The 16,533-nt window shown below is 39.8% G+C and overlaps 1 protein-coding gene across 3 annotated transcripts in view; it reads right to left on the reverse strand.

Annotated features, from left to right (window-relative positions):
- Positions 1-16,533, reverse strand: part of SVEP1 (sushi, von Willebrand factor type A, EGF and pentraxin domain containing 1) — a 133,745-nt gene that overhangs the window by 75,183 nt on the left and 42,029 nt on the right. For all 3 annotated transcript variants that reach the window (XM_054053676.1, XM_054053673.1, XM_054053675.1), the window contains exons 4-8: positions 12,679-12,837; positions 12,253-12,432; positions 7,440-7,619; positions 3,117-3,314; positions 100-218 (exon numbers count right to left, since the gene is read on the reverse strand). In XM_054053676.1, coding sequence (XP_053909651.1) covers positions 100-218; positions 3,117-3,314; positions 7,440-7,619; positions 12,253-12,432; positions 12,679-12,837 — 836 coding nt within the window. The remainder of the gene's footprint in view (positions 1-99; positions 219-3,116; positions 3,315-7,439; positions 7,620-12,252; positions 12,433-12,678; positions 12,838-16,533) is intronic.

The following is a 16,533-nucleotide window of genomic DNA, read 5'->3' on the forward strand; positions in this document are numbered from 1 at the left end:
CTGCTTATAAGAGGAAGGAAACTAGTGTATCTAAAACTAATTTGAAATATCTAGCTATGGAAAGATTGCCTCCAGTCAAATAAACAGATTTTTACTTGCCTCATCTCCAGAGTTATCCTCAGCTGTTGGTACCTGCCAGCTGATATTAGCAGAATTATGATGTTCCAGAGTCTCAGTCTCAATATTTTGTGGACAGTGGATCCGGGGAGCTTCAATATCTGATCCAGAAAAAGACAAACTGATTTTGTACATTGGATTATAGAACTAAAACTTCTATGACGGTCAGACTGCAACTTGCTATAATCACAACTTTCTGTGCTGCGGGGAATATAAATGCACATATTTTTGCAAACTTTCTGTCTGTCCCTTTTTAATTCTTGCCTATAAGCTCATACACAAACAACAAACTTCTCTGGGGAAGGGACTATTTTTTGTTGTATTTTTGTACATCACTGAAAACAATAAGAAACTTGTTTCTACATGCAAACATAAACCAAGGAATAAATAAGACAGAATGAATTTGTTCATCTTATTATTCATCCATTTATTGCACACATATATGCTTCGCTGTCCACGCATGACACATACAGATGAAAACACTTGTTTCTGATAAGCAATGACTTAAAAAAAAAGTATTTGCGAAATGATAGCTGTACTACAAACAAGACAGTATGCTGTGGAACTGACTCGAAAGAAACAACAAGATTTCTGGCAGCAGCTGCTGGACATGTTTCTTAATAAAATCCTGCCATGAGATATTATGTAGGACAAACAGTCTTCTTGTGACATATGTGATAATGCCGAATGGTTTCAAAGGACTGGTGGTGCAGTTCAGGTAACAACACCAACAACTTTTAAGCCTCAAGTTTCTCTGACAAACTTAGCAGTAGTTCTTCATTTTCCTGGCAGAGGGCCTCCCAAAACAATTGTGGTCAGGTTATTTTATTGCTGCAGTGTTGTTTAATAAATGGTCTCCAGCCTCATGAGACAAGGATGCATTCGGCTCTGAAGTCATCTATGCCCAGGAGGCTTTAAAACAACTCAGAACTGATATCACTCATTTTTTTATTACTAAATAGTTCCAGTAAAGACATAACTCAGGCAATTAAAACCCCTGTAATTAAGAGTGCAAGCAATAAATACAAGTGATTTTGCCTTTCTCTGAACTCATTCTGATTAAAATCTTATTAGAAATGCACTCTTTTAAATAACTAGCAGTTATGGTTCACATTCCCCTAACCATAGCCTTCAGGCTGGGGCAAATTCCATTTAAAAGTGAAATTCTGTTAAAAGACTAATAAATAAATCAGAAAGAAAATGGTTATTTTGAACTGGCCAAATATGTTGGCAGGAAAATAGAGAGAGAAAGTAACAAGAATGAAAGCAATTGAAATGCAGCAGTTTATTTTTACTAGAAAAGAATAACTTCAGAGTTTCTTTGTGCCTCTTATTTTAGGGTTTTATGCACTGGTAATATCTAAAAACTTGAACTCAAGGCACGCTGCTTTATCTTGATCCAAACACTTCAGCTTGTAGCCTTGTACTGGTATTCCATCAAATATTAAAATCTGCGGTTTGGCGCAGGTTTACACAAAAGATTCAGAAAAACAATGTGGTACATTACAGAGTGGGAAATAGTATGTTTAAAGAGAGGGATAAAATCTTCCTGGCCATTACAGAGAAAAAAGTTCCCACCTCAGTTTCTGTAGCGACCTGGCATGATGACTGCCAAAACTGTTTTCTGTACTGTTCTTTCACCCAGTGGCCAGCAAGGGCCCCAGTCTGGGGTGGAAGCACTAGTTCTAGGAGCACAGTAGTTCAGGAATTGGTGAATAGTGTATTTCCAGACAAATTGCACTTTTGCTTATATCCTCCTATAATCCAAAGTCAAACACCTTCCAACTCAGTGTGTAGGTGTGTATATGTGTAAGGGAATAAACAACCTAACATTTCTTGAAGATGTAGGTAAACATGGCATAATCATACTTAAATGCACGTAACCATCTTCTGCCCACCTCTACAGTCTGTGCACTTGTGTTCGCCAATTCTGGCCTCAGCGTTTGCACATTGTAGCTGAGGTCATGTCAACAACTGAACATAGTCAGTTCGAAGAATCACAGAATAATGGAATCACAGAATCATAGAATAGTTTGGGTCAGAAGGGACCTTTAAAGATCCTCTAGTTCAATACTTCTGCAATGCACAGGGACATCTTTAAGTGGATCAGGTTGCATGGGGTGTCATTCAGCCTGACCTTGACGATTTCCAAGGATGGGGCATCTCTGGGCAATCTCTTCCTATGTTTCACCACCCTCGTTGTGAAAAATTTCTTCCCTTATATCTAGCCTGAATCTACTTTCTTTTAGTTTGAAATAATTATGCCTTGTCCTACTGCAACAGGCTCTACTAAAAATTCTGTCCTCACCTTTCTCCTAAGCCCCCCTCAAGTATTGAAAGGCTGTAATAAGGTCTCTCTGGAGCCTTCTCTTGTCTGTGATGAACAACTCCAACTCACTCACCCTTTCCTCATAAGAAAGGTATTCCAACCCTCTGATGATTTTTATGTTCCTCCTTCTAGACCCTCTAACAGGTTCATGTCTTTCCTGGGCTGAGTGCTCCACAGCTGGATGCGAACAACTGAAAAAACTATGGCTCTACAGTCTGTCTACCTACCAGGGTTTATACAGACTTTACAGATTTGCTCCAACTACTTAAATAATCTGTGCTACCCCAGTATTATTACGGCTGTTGTTAGTAGGTGCAGATTCCACTCTATCTTTAATCTAAGAGCTCTCACTTCCACTTTGAAATTTCAAATTTACCTGCACATCAGGCCTTTTAGCAGGCAGCTTCCCAACAACAGATTTAAGAGCTCGATCCCAGGAGAGACAGTTGATGATAAGCACTATAAGACGGCACTCAAGCATTCCGTCTTTTTTATTACAAACTACTGGTAATTCTGACAGGCAAGCTATAGTGGTACAGGCAACGCTTCTTGCAGAATATTTATATCAGGTTTTCCCCACTTCAAACCTGTCCTCACTCAGTTTTTTGTTGTGTGCTTCCCTTCAATCCTGCACACATGTACACAAAAATGATTTTGTGCTGGTCTCTACCTTTACACAGAGCATCCAGGATGTTTGCATTCCATCTCCCAAATGAAATGCACCTTAGTTCTTCTCTAGCTCCAGACAAGACGAATCCTTGAGGACAGCTCAGCTTGCACACAGCCCCAAAAACAGCAGGCTCCAGTCCACATTCAGGAGGTAGAAGTGTTACACCTGCTGGTTTCTGGAGGATGGGGCAACGCATTTCTACAAAAGATCAGTAGGATAAATCTTTTAACTGACATACATGAAATATACATTAAAAAAACTCTGCAAATAAGATTATATGGCAACTCAGAGGGAACACAAAGTATAGAAGACTTTTTAAGACTCTGCATGTGCTATGAATGCATCAAACCAGTAAAACTTGCTGAAGCTTTGTATTTCCAATCCTGACTGAAGTAAACAGCACACAGGATATCAGGTCTTCTATTTTCTCGCTCATGCTTTTCAGATGGGGGGCAGAAACACAGTATTCTTCATGTGGCTCCACTGTATCTCACTCTTTGTTTTGGTTTTGGTTTTCTTTTACAACTTTAGCTTTCATGGTTGATTTGTAGCTACATTCCGTTGCCTTCTATCGAAAACTGACCTTCACCTGTTACTTGGGAAAAGTAACCCACCTCACTACAACCTCCTTTCAGGTAGTTGTAGACAGTGATAAGGTCTCCCCTCAGCTGCCTTTTCTCCAGGGTAAAAAAACCCAGTTCCCTCAGCTGCTCCTCAGAAGACTTGTTCTCCAGCCCCTTCACCAGCTTCGTTGCCCTTCTCTGTATGCGCCCCAGCACCTCAATGTCTTTCCTGTAGTGAGGGGCCCAAAACTGAAAATTACAAATTCTGAAGACCATAGGCAGCAAACTGTAAACTTCCAGAAACCACAATGTGTGTAAGCGGGTTCATTTGTCAGAAAAGCCCTGTTTCATTTTTGAACTGCTGTTTTTACCATGTGAGGCAAGGAATACTATTTTTACTTAAAACATGGAGGCATTAACAAACTGTGCAAAAAGGGGTATCCCATGAATGCAGTTCATAGACTTTCAGTAGTGTTTCTTACAACAGATAATAGACAAAATGACAAGAAAAAATGTTTCATTATTTATAGCCAGTAAGAAGTCTTGTAACTCTTCAGCCAGACTGCGAAGAAAGCAGACAGGTCTTTACACAAACGGCACGTAGAGAGCAACCCAACCCAGCTACAGAAGGGAATACTCTGTTCATCTCTTAGAAATGTTTTAAATACACAGAAGTGATTCACATTCAGAACACTTCATATGCCTTTCCTCTTCCCTCCTAAATTACGCAGTGAGTAATTGAAAACTGGTTCTTCTGTACAAAACAAAATTTAGAGTTTAAGCTTTCTAAGTACTTCCTTGCCTTTACATTCTCAATACTGAAATAGTTTTTAAGTCCAAACAATTAATAACTCCACTTCATTTTAACAGGATGCAAAAATCACAAATATTAACATATTTGTTTGCTTCAGTCAGACACTGTTGACTAAAAAATGTAAAATGGCTCAATCGGAAATAAAAACCCCAAACCCTAAATTTTGGGTGCTCAATGCAGGAAAGTATTGACAAAAACAGAGAGATCCAAAATTGCAAAAAACAATGTTTGAAAAGACAAGCTTAAAGGATTAAAATATATACTACTCAGGGAAAAGGTAGAAAAAAGACTGGGAAATTGTAAGCATGAACACGAGAGAAAACTGCAGTTATTTGGGAAGCAGTAACAGCCCTCCTAGCACAAGCACTTCCAACTACACTAGCAAAATCCTAGTATAGCGCAGTCCTGAAACACCTGGCAAATATTCAGGATAAGCTTCAGTATATCTAGACCGAGGGAATCTCTTCTAAGTGGGACAGTTTTTTAACAGAAAAGACACCCATAACAGGGTTGTTAAGGTCTTTTCATCTGTGTTCCATTCTAGAATTTCATCAAGCTGACACTGGAATTCTGGACTTAGTGAAGAGCAGAGTAACAGCCATAGTATTATTCATATGGATGGGGAAGTAATAGAGAGGAAGGGAAAAAGTACTTCTAGGGAAAGACAGTAACATGCTTTTGTCTGCAACTGCCTGTGATGAACCACAACACTGTATTATAATTCTGAACATGAAGATGAACTTCAAAATCACCAAGCAATCATGCCTCTGTCCTTCAATCTCTTTGCAAACACAATGTTTCAGGGAAAGAACCGGTCAATTGCAATTAAAGTGTGGTGTAGCAATTCTTTCAACACTAGGTGGCATCAGCACTCTGGATGCCATATCTTTCTACCTTCTTCACTAAACCTTGGACAAAGCAAAGACAACAGCATCTTTCAAAATGAATTAATTTTAATGTGCTGGATAAATAATCTTTAGCCAATGGTGAAGGAAACACAAGAATATCGCTTTGGAACTTTTTTTTTCAGATTGCAACAAATCTTCCCTTTCAGCAGATATATTGTTTATAAGCCATCTATAATATATCTAAACAACTCATAAGTAATTAATTGCTAACAGCACCTTTCATGAAAAATATGAAAATTTAAAACATATGTAATAACCTTATTTGCATTAACTCCTAGTCTCTTGGAAAAAGATGTGTGTGACAACAGACCTCACAGAAGTGACTGTAAACAATGAGGCTATGTTATGGTACAGTGTCAGTTGTGCTTACAGATGGTTGCAGTACAGTCTCAGTGAGCTAACTTTTAATGCAAGTAACCTTGCATTGATGCACGCTCAAACTGAAATGCATTCAGAAAAAGAGCTAGGAGACCACTGTGAGGTCCAAGAAATCTGTTTCAAGTTAAGAGACTGAAACCAATTCAATTTTGGTTTTCTTACGGAAGGGTAGGAAACTAAAAAATCACCAACTACAAATGCCTAAATATGTCAAGATTTCTGTTATCTTTTATGTGGCAGATGATAAATAATAGTTAGGAGCTGTTTCGCCTAAAAATAAATGGAGGATACCTCCATGATAATGATGGACATTCAGAAACTGAGTACAAAGAGTAGTTTTTGAGGAGTATATTATATTAGTTTTCTGATTTGCATCCTTCCCTGGATAAAGCCCCACACATCTATATTGAACAAGACTCTCAGCAAGCTTGCTCTTAATACCAGTCATGACAAAAAGTAGCAGAGACATTTTTCAGCTAACACTCTTCCCTCTGTGATAATCAAAGGTAACTTTTATACTAGATTTTCAGACTCAGCAAAAATAAGCTATTGCCACGGGTAATCCAGGAATGGAGGCAATATTCCATGGTGTGAAGAAATCTTCTGATACACAGTAGAGTTGGATTTTAATAATCAAAATGCTAAGCTAGGAAGGGTGAATTCAGCCGATGAATAGAGTTAATCTTCCAATTATAATCTTCCAACAGGATTTCAGGGTCCCTTCCTTTTGAAGTTAATTGAAGTTTTTCTACTGACTTCAACAGAAGAAAGATTAGGATCTCTTAACAAACTCTCTTGATAAATTAATGCTTGTGGATTATTTTCATCATTTTAGAGAACATATCTACAGTCAGAAATTCACCCTTGTCTCACACGAAGTTCACATTTTTAAGTCTGCAGTAAAACAGTAAAAAATAGCCACAGGTAACCCTACTTGCCACTACACTTACTGGACATAGGTGATATGTACTTTGACTTTAGTCAGCCCTGGATCAGTTTTTGAATCGCTGGACGTTAAGCTTGTGGGTTTTTTTGCAGTATAGCCTTGCAAGTGTTTCAATTGTAATTCTTCACCTGTCACTAGTCCTAAATGGGTACTTCTGAAATCTACAATCCTTTATTTCTGGAACAGCAATATATGCTCAACTATCCCTGCACATCTGGCGCAACTTCTGAATCCTGACATAGGTGCTCGGTCCCTAACTCCTATTTCCTGCTGAGAGTTCAGCAAAAGTGACAACTGCCACTTCTCTACTTGGCACTTACAGTACCTGGCTGGCACACCTTAGTCCTTGTCTGGAGGTCATCTTTAGCTTTATGATTGTAGCCCAGTCCCCTGGTTATTCACATTTAATCCATTGTACAGATCTACAATTTCCATGTTTCCTACAACACACTGTGTGACAGTGTCTTAACATTCACCAGATGCAACATTTTAGTCATCTGCCTGTGCTGGATTTCAATGATAACTTGTCCACTTTCTCCATTTATAAATTCATTTGCCTCTCCCCAACTTATAATACCTGTATTAAAAAAAAATAGACAAATCCTCATTACTGTATTAGCTTCATCATATATTAAAACACGGATAATTTCTTACTCATGACAGCATGTCAGAAAAGACTGCATTCTGACATGAACAGTGTGATCAGGCACCTACCCACACATTTTGGCTCTTTTGAATCCCACTGCGATGTTCCCTGGCAGGTGAGTTTGGTGTTTCCTTCTATTTCATAGCCCTCATTGCAGGTCACAAAACATACTGTCTTATAGGAGATATCAGCCGTTGAACAATTAATGTGTCCATTTTCAGGAGCCCGAAGTTTGGGACACGTTCGAACTGCAAAGGGAAAAAAGTATCAGTTCACTGTGCAGCACTGAGAATTAGTGGAGTTACACTAGTTTGCCCAGGTTTTCAGGGGTGTGACAGGTATTGGCTTGTACACTGGTTACAGTAGTTCGTATAAATTTAGGGAACAGAGCTGGACCACGTCTGATTTTTTTCAAAGGTTAGGTGCCTTCCTTTTCCTGAAAAAGAGTCTTAAATAGCATGCATGAGGTTGGGAACACACTTGCAAGCTCACCTAAGTTCTAAGTCCAGGCTAGCAAACTAACTGTGCTCAGAAACGTTCCCAGTCTTCGAAGGCATCTGGCACACAGTGTGTGGCCTGCACTAGTAACGTCTATCTGCCTTCAAAGCAGGCCAGCTGCAGGCAAATGGAATCCTGTGGAAAAGTGTGCGTCTTTTGGAAGTTTCTAATCCCCCAGCCATGTCTGAGAGTTCTTTGGGCAATTTCCAGCTGGCAATCTGGTATAGGCTGAGTGCACACCAGGGAAAAGGCTAAGGGTTTAATAACAGGCCAGATGACAGTGTCTCAGTGCTCAGGAACATTATCAGGCACTCTGGAGTGTACTGATGTAGACACAGACACATGCGAGCCTCCATAAATCAGAACAGCAGACATTCAGCATGGTGGGGGAAAGAGGAAGAAGGAATACAAGGCATTCATAGATAACAGGACCACAAGAGATAAACCCAAACAAATCAGGCTGTGGCTTAGACAGAGACCCTTTCAGGTGCAGGGCTCCCCATGGACGCAGCCCCAGCTGCTGCTCAGAACAGAGGCTTTTCTCCTGACATGTCTCACAAACACTGCAGGCAGTGTGATGCCAAGAAGAAGGTAGTCTGGTGCAGGGTGCGTATGCAGAAAGGAAGGGTGATCTTCAGATTGTCTTATGGTTTTGTTACTGAATCCTGATGTGGCAATTTAACACAAAGCCATACTGTAATTAAGAATGATCCTGAAACAGCTGAACGATAGTGAAGAAGAAAAAAATACTAGCACTGGTATGGCCTGGACTTATGCTCTACGTCACAACCTCAAGCTCTTCTACTAGGACCTCTTTCTTTTGCACTTCTGCATTTGTCCCCTTATTCCCCTCTGGACAGTCTCTAGGCTACATACACATTGCCTGGTCTTTGGATTCCCTAAACAGCTAAGTTTTACACACCTGCTATCTGGCCACGACTATGTGATGACGATACATGTACAATAACTGGGTAAAGCATGCCAAATGTGTACATGCCTGCTGGGGTCCTAGTGCACCTTTTCCTCTCTTCAATAACCAGCTACTGATTTTCCAAAACCAGCGGAAAACTCTTATAGTTAAAAACACTGCTCTCAGCTGAAGCCGGCTGATTATTGCTCAGTATGTTCAACAGGTATTCAGAGGAGAAAAACACACCAAGGCAAACAGTGTGACTGCCCCAAAATATAACCAAGAAGACTGCAGTTCCCTAAACTATGTTCTCCCTTGATTGTTTACCACAGCTTCTTTTGGCCTTGCTGGCAGTAGCACAAAGTCTGGTAATGGGTGGCTTCAGAGACTTGTATCCACTGTAATTTGGGATTTTGATCTTACTAATTAACCTATCCTTGCTACCACTAGGTTGGAAGCAAATCATGAGCTCATCTCCAAATGCACTCAAAAGTAAGCTTAATTGGCAGCTTTCTCTTCATTTCTCAGCAGCTCTTGACTCTGCACACTGGTGAGACAGGACGTAACTACAAGTGGACACACAGACTGAATAGATCACTATACACCCTCAAACTAATAAATGGGCATATAACCAGAGTGCTCCTTCAAATTTATACAGTGCCCACTGTATAAATGCCAGTAACTACAAGCTCCTCAAAGCTACAGAAAATATACATTAAATAATGCATTTTTGGAAGCATCTAAGTGGGGGAAAAAAAAAGTCTGTAGCAAAACCTACGTCTATTGGATAGGAAATAAATAAATAAAGAAAAAATGCCATTCAGATGTACCCAATATATTTTTCCATTACCACTATCTGTTGTTTAGTCCCTGAAAGTACTATTACTCTCATGTGTGAATACACAAAGGCATTCTCTAGGAAGTGTATTTAAGAGTATAAAAAAGGTCCCGAAGCTTCCATCCTACCAGTGGCACCCTGAGGTTTACAGCAGCTTCCTGCTATGCAGTATCTTTATTGTAGTAAAGTGAGCAATAAAAGACTTTACAGCTGAGCCATGCATGCTTTATATGAAAGAAAATAGGCTTTCTCTTTTAAGGTTTCTATGGAAGCCTTTAATATTGAATCTGTGGTAAGAGCAAGCAAATGCTACCAAAATTTAGGATACTACTGAGAAAGCCTGAGTGAATTAAGGGCACTGAGGATGCCCTCATCAATGTTAATGGCCCTTCAAAGAACACATTCCCTTCCGCTGCCTGGTAAGTCTAACTACCTCTTCTGGAAGGACAGCATAGCTGCAGGAGCACCACTACAGGAGCTTCAGTGGTCCTGACTCCTTCATGTTTTAATGTTGACACTTATCTAGTGTCTCCCAGGGTATGGCCCTGGTATGGCCCTGGGAGAAACCTGTAACTGAGCCCATCTTATTCTGGCTATGGTTCCATGCATTAAACACAAACCCATCCTCTTGTCAATAAGCCATTTTCCAAGACCAAGAAATATTTCCATGAAGTCAGTGAAAACAACAAAAACATTATATTCTGCTTGCTCTGGGTTTTCTCCTAATACATTTTTCTGCATTAAATAAACGTTCTGTAGTTACTTTTCATGGGTCACTGTTAATTGCATGACATGACTACATTAATCACTTCCCAATAGCACAGCAGATTTTCACTGGCAGAACGACTGAGGAGTGTTTAATGTCAAAATCCAAAGGAGTGCAAACGGATTTTCCTTCAGTCTCCCCTCCTAATTTATGCGATAAAATACTCCTGGGATTAATAAGACAGCTATAAACTGTGCCTTTGATCTTGTTCCCTTTCATAGTCTGAGTGAATCAAGACTAGCAGATCCAGCACATGCAAAGGTAGATTTTTTTTTAATATTTAATTGGAAGCCTTCAGTATGGTGGAGAATGGCACAAGAAAAGCAAAAATACATCCTTCCAGTGCTTCAGTGGTTATTAATTCAGCATCAAGACAGTATCTCAAGGCAGACTTTTCCCCAAATGTCCAGACGAATTCCTTGTTAATGGAAAATCACACCAACACCCCGTAGGCGAATATTTTTAAATACTCCAGGAAGTTTTTCAAGTACTAGAATCTTTCACTTCTCTATGGACAGTGAAGATTAAGGATCCTTTCTTTCCCAGCTGTTTTTTACTGGAACCTACTGTGTGACAGAAGCTTTGACAGACAGGTGCTTTTTTGCGGCATACATCTTCAGTCTATTTTTTGACTACAGGAAAGTCAACATCTCTAAGTCTAGCTTCTCAAGATACCCTCATGGTACTGGACAGCAATTTATTTTCTGTTGAAAGTTTTTCCTTCCTGCCTTCTGTCATTGGAAGCTATAAAGGAAGATTAAATTTTCCAGTGTTATCTGAAGGAGAGTCCTGCAATGTAAGAAGTGAATAGCTACGTAAGAATATCCCTAGGAACTGATCTCTAGCTCAAATCATTCCTCTCAGGACCATGGCTTGCTGTTTCTTTAAGGGCTGCAGGGTTTGCTGTAGTGGCATGAAGTGCTAATGACTCACAGGGTCTATCCTGCCTCTTTCCCTGAACTCAAGGCAAGGCCAAGAGTTATAGGAGAAGTGGACATTTTCTTATTTACTAGCTTCCAGTGCAGTATAGTAATGTCAAGTGCATCTGACTCAACTTAAACAAAGGATGAGGTCTGCTACCTGCTTTTTCGGGTGCTCCTTGAAAGTCATACCAAATAGGATCACATGGGGAAGCATCAGCCCTTCTAAATCATCAAGAACCCAACCTCAGGCAGGGACAAATGATAACATAGTACAGTTGTGTTCCTAGTATTTGTTAGAGCTCCAATACCAATCTTTTTCAGGACGTTCTTTCCAATGTTTCCTCCTTTTCACACCTTCTGTTTATTTATCTCCCAGCTGTCATTCTCTTACAGTGAACCAGGGTACTTCTAAGAAATTCTAGGATACTACCAGTTATTCCCTAGTGAAATTGCACCAAAAATTCTTCTGAAGATCATGGTCAAGGCCCAAGCTTTCCTACTTTTCAAAAGAAGGAACTGTAAGAAAGCAAAAGGAACTCTTCCATGCCTAATGTCTCCCAGTGCCAATACCCATTTATGCCAGGAACCTGGTAGATATTCTAAAATACCCAGCTGGCAAAGGTCTTGTTATATATTTGACTTCTTCATAGTCAAATATACCCTTGCTGGATTCACATAGTGTAGATACTATATCTATAGAAAGAGATTTAAAGAAGGAGTGTGTAGATTCACTTGCAAAAGACTACCTGCCTAGTAAATACTGCTCTGCTTTTCCTATTGTAGATGTCCTTCCACTTTAGGAAGGAGGAAAAGAGTGATTGTTCCCTTGGAACATTGTTTCCCTCAAAAGCTAACAGGATCAGAATTGGACCCCCAACTATGTAGCACAGAGAAAATCATTGTTAAGAACAAACTAATCCAACAGAAAAATACATGACATCCATACCTCTGCAAGTAGCCTCCGATCCAGACCATTGGCCGTTTGGCTGACAAAGCCGGATGCTACTTCCCACAAGATCAAATCCTGCTTTGCATCGGATCCCACAGGCAGCATTAAAGTAATTGTTGCAGACATTCTGGACAAAGTAACCATTTTCAGGGGGCTTCAGTGCAGGGCAGTGAACAACTAAATAATTGAACAACCACAACAGAGTTAAGATGCTAGCTGCAGTGCAATACACCACTGAAGGAAAACAATTATTTTCATGTCCAACTTCATTTGCATTTTGGCACTTTTGCTAATTTGAAACGACACAGAGAATCTTGCTTGCAGTTTGACATGTTCTTCACAGCACAAACAGAAATAACAAAATTGTGTCAGCACTGCACTGTGCATCCCAGCGGTATTCTGTTCCCGGAAGGAAACACTTACCTTCACAGGTTTGTCCTACAGCACGATATCCCTCACGGCATGTACAATCCTCAATTGAGGTACTTCCTGGTGGAGAAGTATGATTCTCATCAGGACATGAGATGCAAGTGCTGATTCCACCCGGTGAACCTTCAGGCTTGTATGTTCCTGGTGGACAAGCTGTTGAGCAGAAAAAACATGACAGAAAGGAGTTTGTCCACCTTTCACAGCTAGCACAACTTTTCAGGTGTGTTGCCTTACGTTTGACATTATTCTTTTCTACCTCATATATCCAGAGTCACACAGGGCATGAGCATTCTCCGCTTAAAGTGCTGTAGAGCCCTTACAGGGATGAACTAAAGCCCACCAAAGTCGGTGGAGGTCACTCCAGTGACTGCCTGGGGACCAATATTGAGTTTGTGATTAACCTTCTTGAGAAAAAGCCCAGCTGCAGAAGTCACACCAGATTTTCACTAATAAAACCCGTGCTGACCTCACAAAGACATTTTTGATTTACAGGTGTGGAAAAAATAGTTCAGACAAAATCTTTGCCATTTAAACTACACCAAAGTTTAATACATACGAATACTCAGTAACCAGCTAACATAAACTAGCAAAAACTCCTGCCCTTGATTTATACTTTGTAATTATATATGGTCTACACACTATACTTGCTAAAATGTATCAACCACAAATCATAAGACAATTAATCAAAGCAACTGCTACCTGAAACTTCTGCACTCATATATTTCCCATTTAATACTTCTAACTCCATGCATCTACATGCACAATCCTTAAAGAGATTCAGGAGATATTTTCAGAGGCAGGGAAAATGTGTAGGGAAAAGGCACTTCTCATCTGAGAACTTCATTGGATAAGTCTGTTGTTATCTCTCTCTATCTTGAATACTAGTCTTCAGGAAACCAGCATAACTATCTTCATTTATAATTTCACAAGGATGATGTGAGGAACAAGGGAGCAACTAATCAACAGGTACTGATAAAGCAAATTTATAGGGTTACGACTTGAAAGAGAACTCAAAGACACTTGAGCTGAAAAGCATATGTCCTGGTGTAAAGTTAAGGAAATATTTTAGGGTTATGTAATATTAATATCGAAACCCAGCCAAAAATGCTCTCATTTCATTATTTTCTGTGTCTACAGATTTTCGTAACGGCCACATTTTCTCTTGCAAACTGCAATAGTCACTCATTTCCTCCCTCAGTACAGTCACTTTGTACCACCCGATGTAGCTCTGGATGGTATGAAGAACTGTACAAGCATAAACAGCCTCAGTCATGTGTCCTCTGATTCGGGAGCAAATCTCTCCAGCTGAGGGATATTTCCTGGTGTTCACAGATTCTTCCAGTATCAGCCTTTTCTTTGGTAGGTATTGAACCAGCTCTGTATGTTCTGTGAGTTGGGTGTTAACATACTCTGACTCTTGTCTTATTAATGAAAACAAATTCTGACTTCCTAGGAAATTGTGAAAAAAAAATCCCAAACAAACGAAAAACAAGTGCCAAAGAAATCCCAGCCTCTGTTTTCCTCACCTGTCATGGGTGAGCTAACTTTCATAAGCCAAATTTTATGGATTATGCTTTAAAAACTCAACTCATATGAACAACTAGCACTTCTTTCCAAAAGAAGCATGCTCTTTTGAATATTTTCCATAGACAACATTTTTGTTTCCTTTTCAGAAAAACCTGCAGCTTTATTTTGAGAAAGCAACCGAGTGGCTAACAGTTACAAGGTGTTTTTTCTGTGCTGTAAATTGGCTTCATGAATCTGTATTTTAAACAACTTTGAAAAATACATTGGAAGTGTCCAAGCACTACTGGATGTAAGTACAAATCAAAGTATTTCAGGAAGGAAAAAGGGCAGTAAAATCCAATCAGAATTAGAGCTGGAAATTTTCCATTTTTCTTTTGGGCCTTTAGAAAAAGCATTTGCCAAAAAAATCCTCTTCCTGTAGTTCACCTTCTGTTCTCATCCAAGACATTCCTCTTGGACTGTTTCTGCTTCTTTCCTCTCTTCTGTGCAGAAATCCTCTCCATGGACACTTTATTTCTCTGAAATATTCTCTATGCTTCGGATGATTACGTCCAAACTGGCTAAGTGACAGAGGTATTACTTTGAGATCTCTGAAATACTTCCTGGTGGCACTTTTTGGAGGTCTCTGTGCATCCTTGTTAAAACTAACCAGTACCAGCACAAAGAGATGAAGTGCATCTGAAAGGACACAGGATAGAGTGCAAGTTATGCATTACAGGGACATGCTATATGAAAACGCTGCCTCCATGTGCCAGCAGAAGACAACGAGTCTCTTCTGTTGTATATATGTCTGCCATCTAAAGAAGTGTTTATTAAAACAAAACAAAACCCAACAAAACTCCAACCTAACTTCTCTTTCTCGCAGACTCACCTGTAATGAAGATGCAGCAGCTCTTTTCTGTTTCTGTTTGGAGAACTACAGGATAAAATAAATACCTATTCTATGACATGGACGTTTTCAACAACAAACCCTGTAATTTGCTTAGGGCTTTGAATCAGCCTGGCTTTGACAAAAATGGTTCATTCTGAAATTAAACTTAGAATTTGCAGTTTCCAGTGAGGCAGCAGGGGGTAAATAATACTGTTAAAATGGTTATTAATGTCTTTTTGGGAAAGACATGTTTGCCCAAATGTTCTGATTCTTTCTGTACACTTCCCACTGCTTTTCTAAAAAGTCAAACTACATCCTAAGTTGGCTTTTTATGTAGAATTTTCTTGAAGCCTGAGTCCCTGAGCTACGCATTGACCCCACATCTCCTCTAGATTCAGCTATGAAACTACACGCAAGCTACAATCAAAATTTCCACAAGATAATAGCTGGTAACAGAGCTGTTAACAAGTGTGTGGGATCACAGTCCATCCTGTGATGACAAGAAATGGTATAAGAATGGAGAATAAACACACTGACCTATAGGTGTTTCCACCACAGTCTGGCCACAGTTTAGATGAAAACCACCCAAAATCAGCAGTGGAAATCAGCTTCAGCTGTCTTCTGTAGTCACCTGATTGAGTCTGCAGACCCACCCCGTCCTGCACCAGACAGCATGACGGCATGGCCCAAGACTACACACAGCGATGCATTCAGAGGCAAGACAGAACCTGAGGAGCAAGCACACCCAAAGAGCACAAAGTGGCCCTGTCCATGACTGATCATACAGGTGTCTCTTTGGGGTCTCTTCTGAGAATCAAGCAGTGCAGAATTTTCACTGCATTCTAGTCACTAGTCTCCACTTACTGACATGCCCTCTATACCTGCAAATGCTTACCACAGGGAAAGATCATCTTCTCTAGTGCTAACCCGTAAACACAACTCTATTTTTTTTTTTCCAAGCTTGTTTCCCCTTGCCAACAATGTGATGGTATAAAAAGGCTCAAAACAGTGTCTGAATGAACCTCAGTAAATAAGCATCAATCTGGAACTTTCAAGAATGACAAAGAAGACAAGAATTTTAAAATAGGGAAATTGGAACAGTTTCAGCCTTTGAATGGAGAGGACACTTATGTGTACATATACATGTATGATTTTTCCCAATGAAAGATTTAACTATCGCATATATACGAACCAAGTTATTCTTGCCCAGAAGCAAGAAGAGTAGCAAGGCAATGCTTCTTGTTTAAATTAATTCTCCTCTTGAGACCAGAAGAGTGAATACTGAGTAACACCAGAGGATTACCTCTTTGATACAGGAATGAAAAGATATCTGGATCAGTGATTAGTGTATGAACTCAAACAAATACAGGCCCCACAGTCCTCAAGCACAAAAACATGGCTCAAATTGAAGTTGTCATTGACAATAATCTGCTTTCACAAAATGGCAGATA

This window comes from Cuculus canorus, chromosome Z (assembly GCF_017976375.1).
Source record: "Cuculus canorus isolate bCucCan1 chromosome Z, bCucCan1.pri, whole genome shotgun sequence".
NCBI classification, from domain to species: domain Eukaryota; kingdom Metazoa; phylum Chordata; class Aves; order Cuculiformes; family Cuculidae; genus Cuculus; species Cuculus canorus.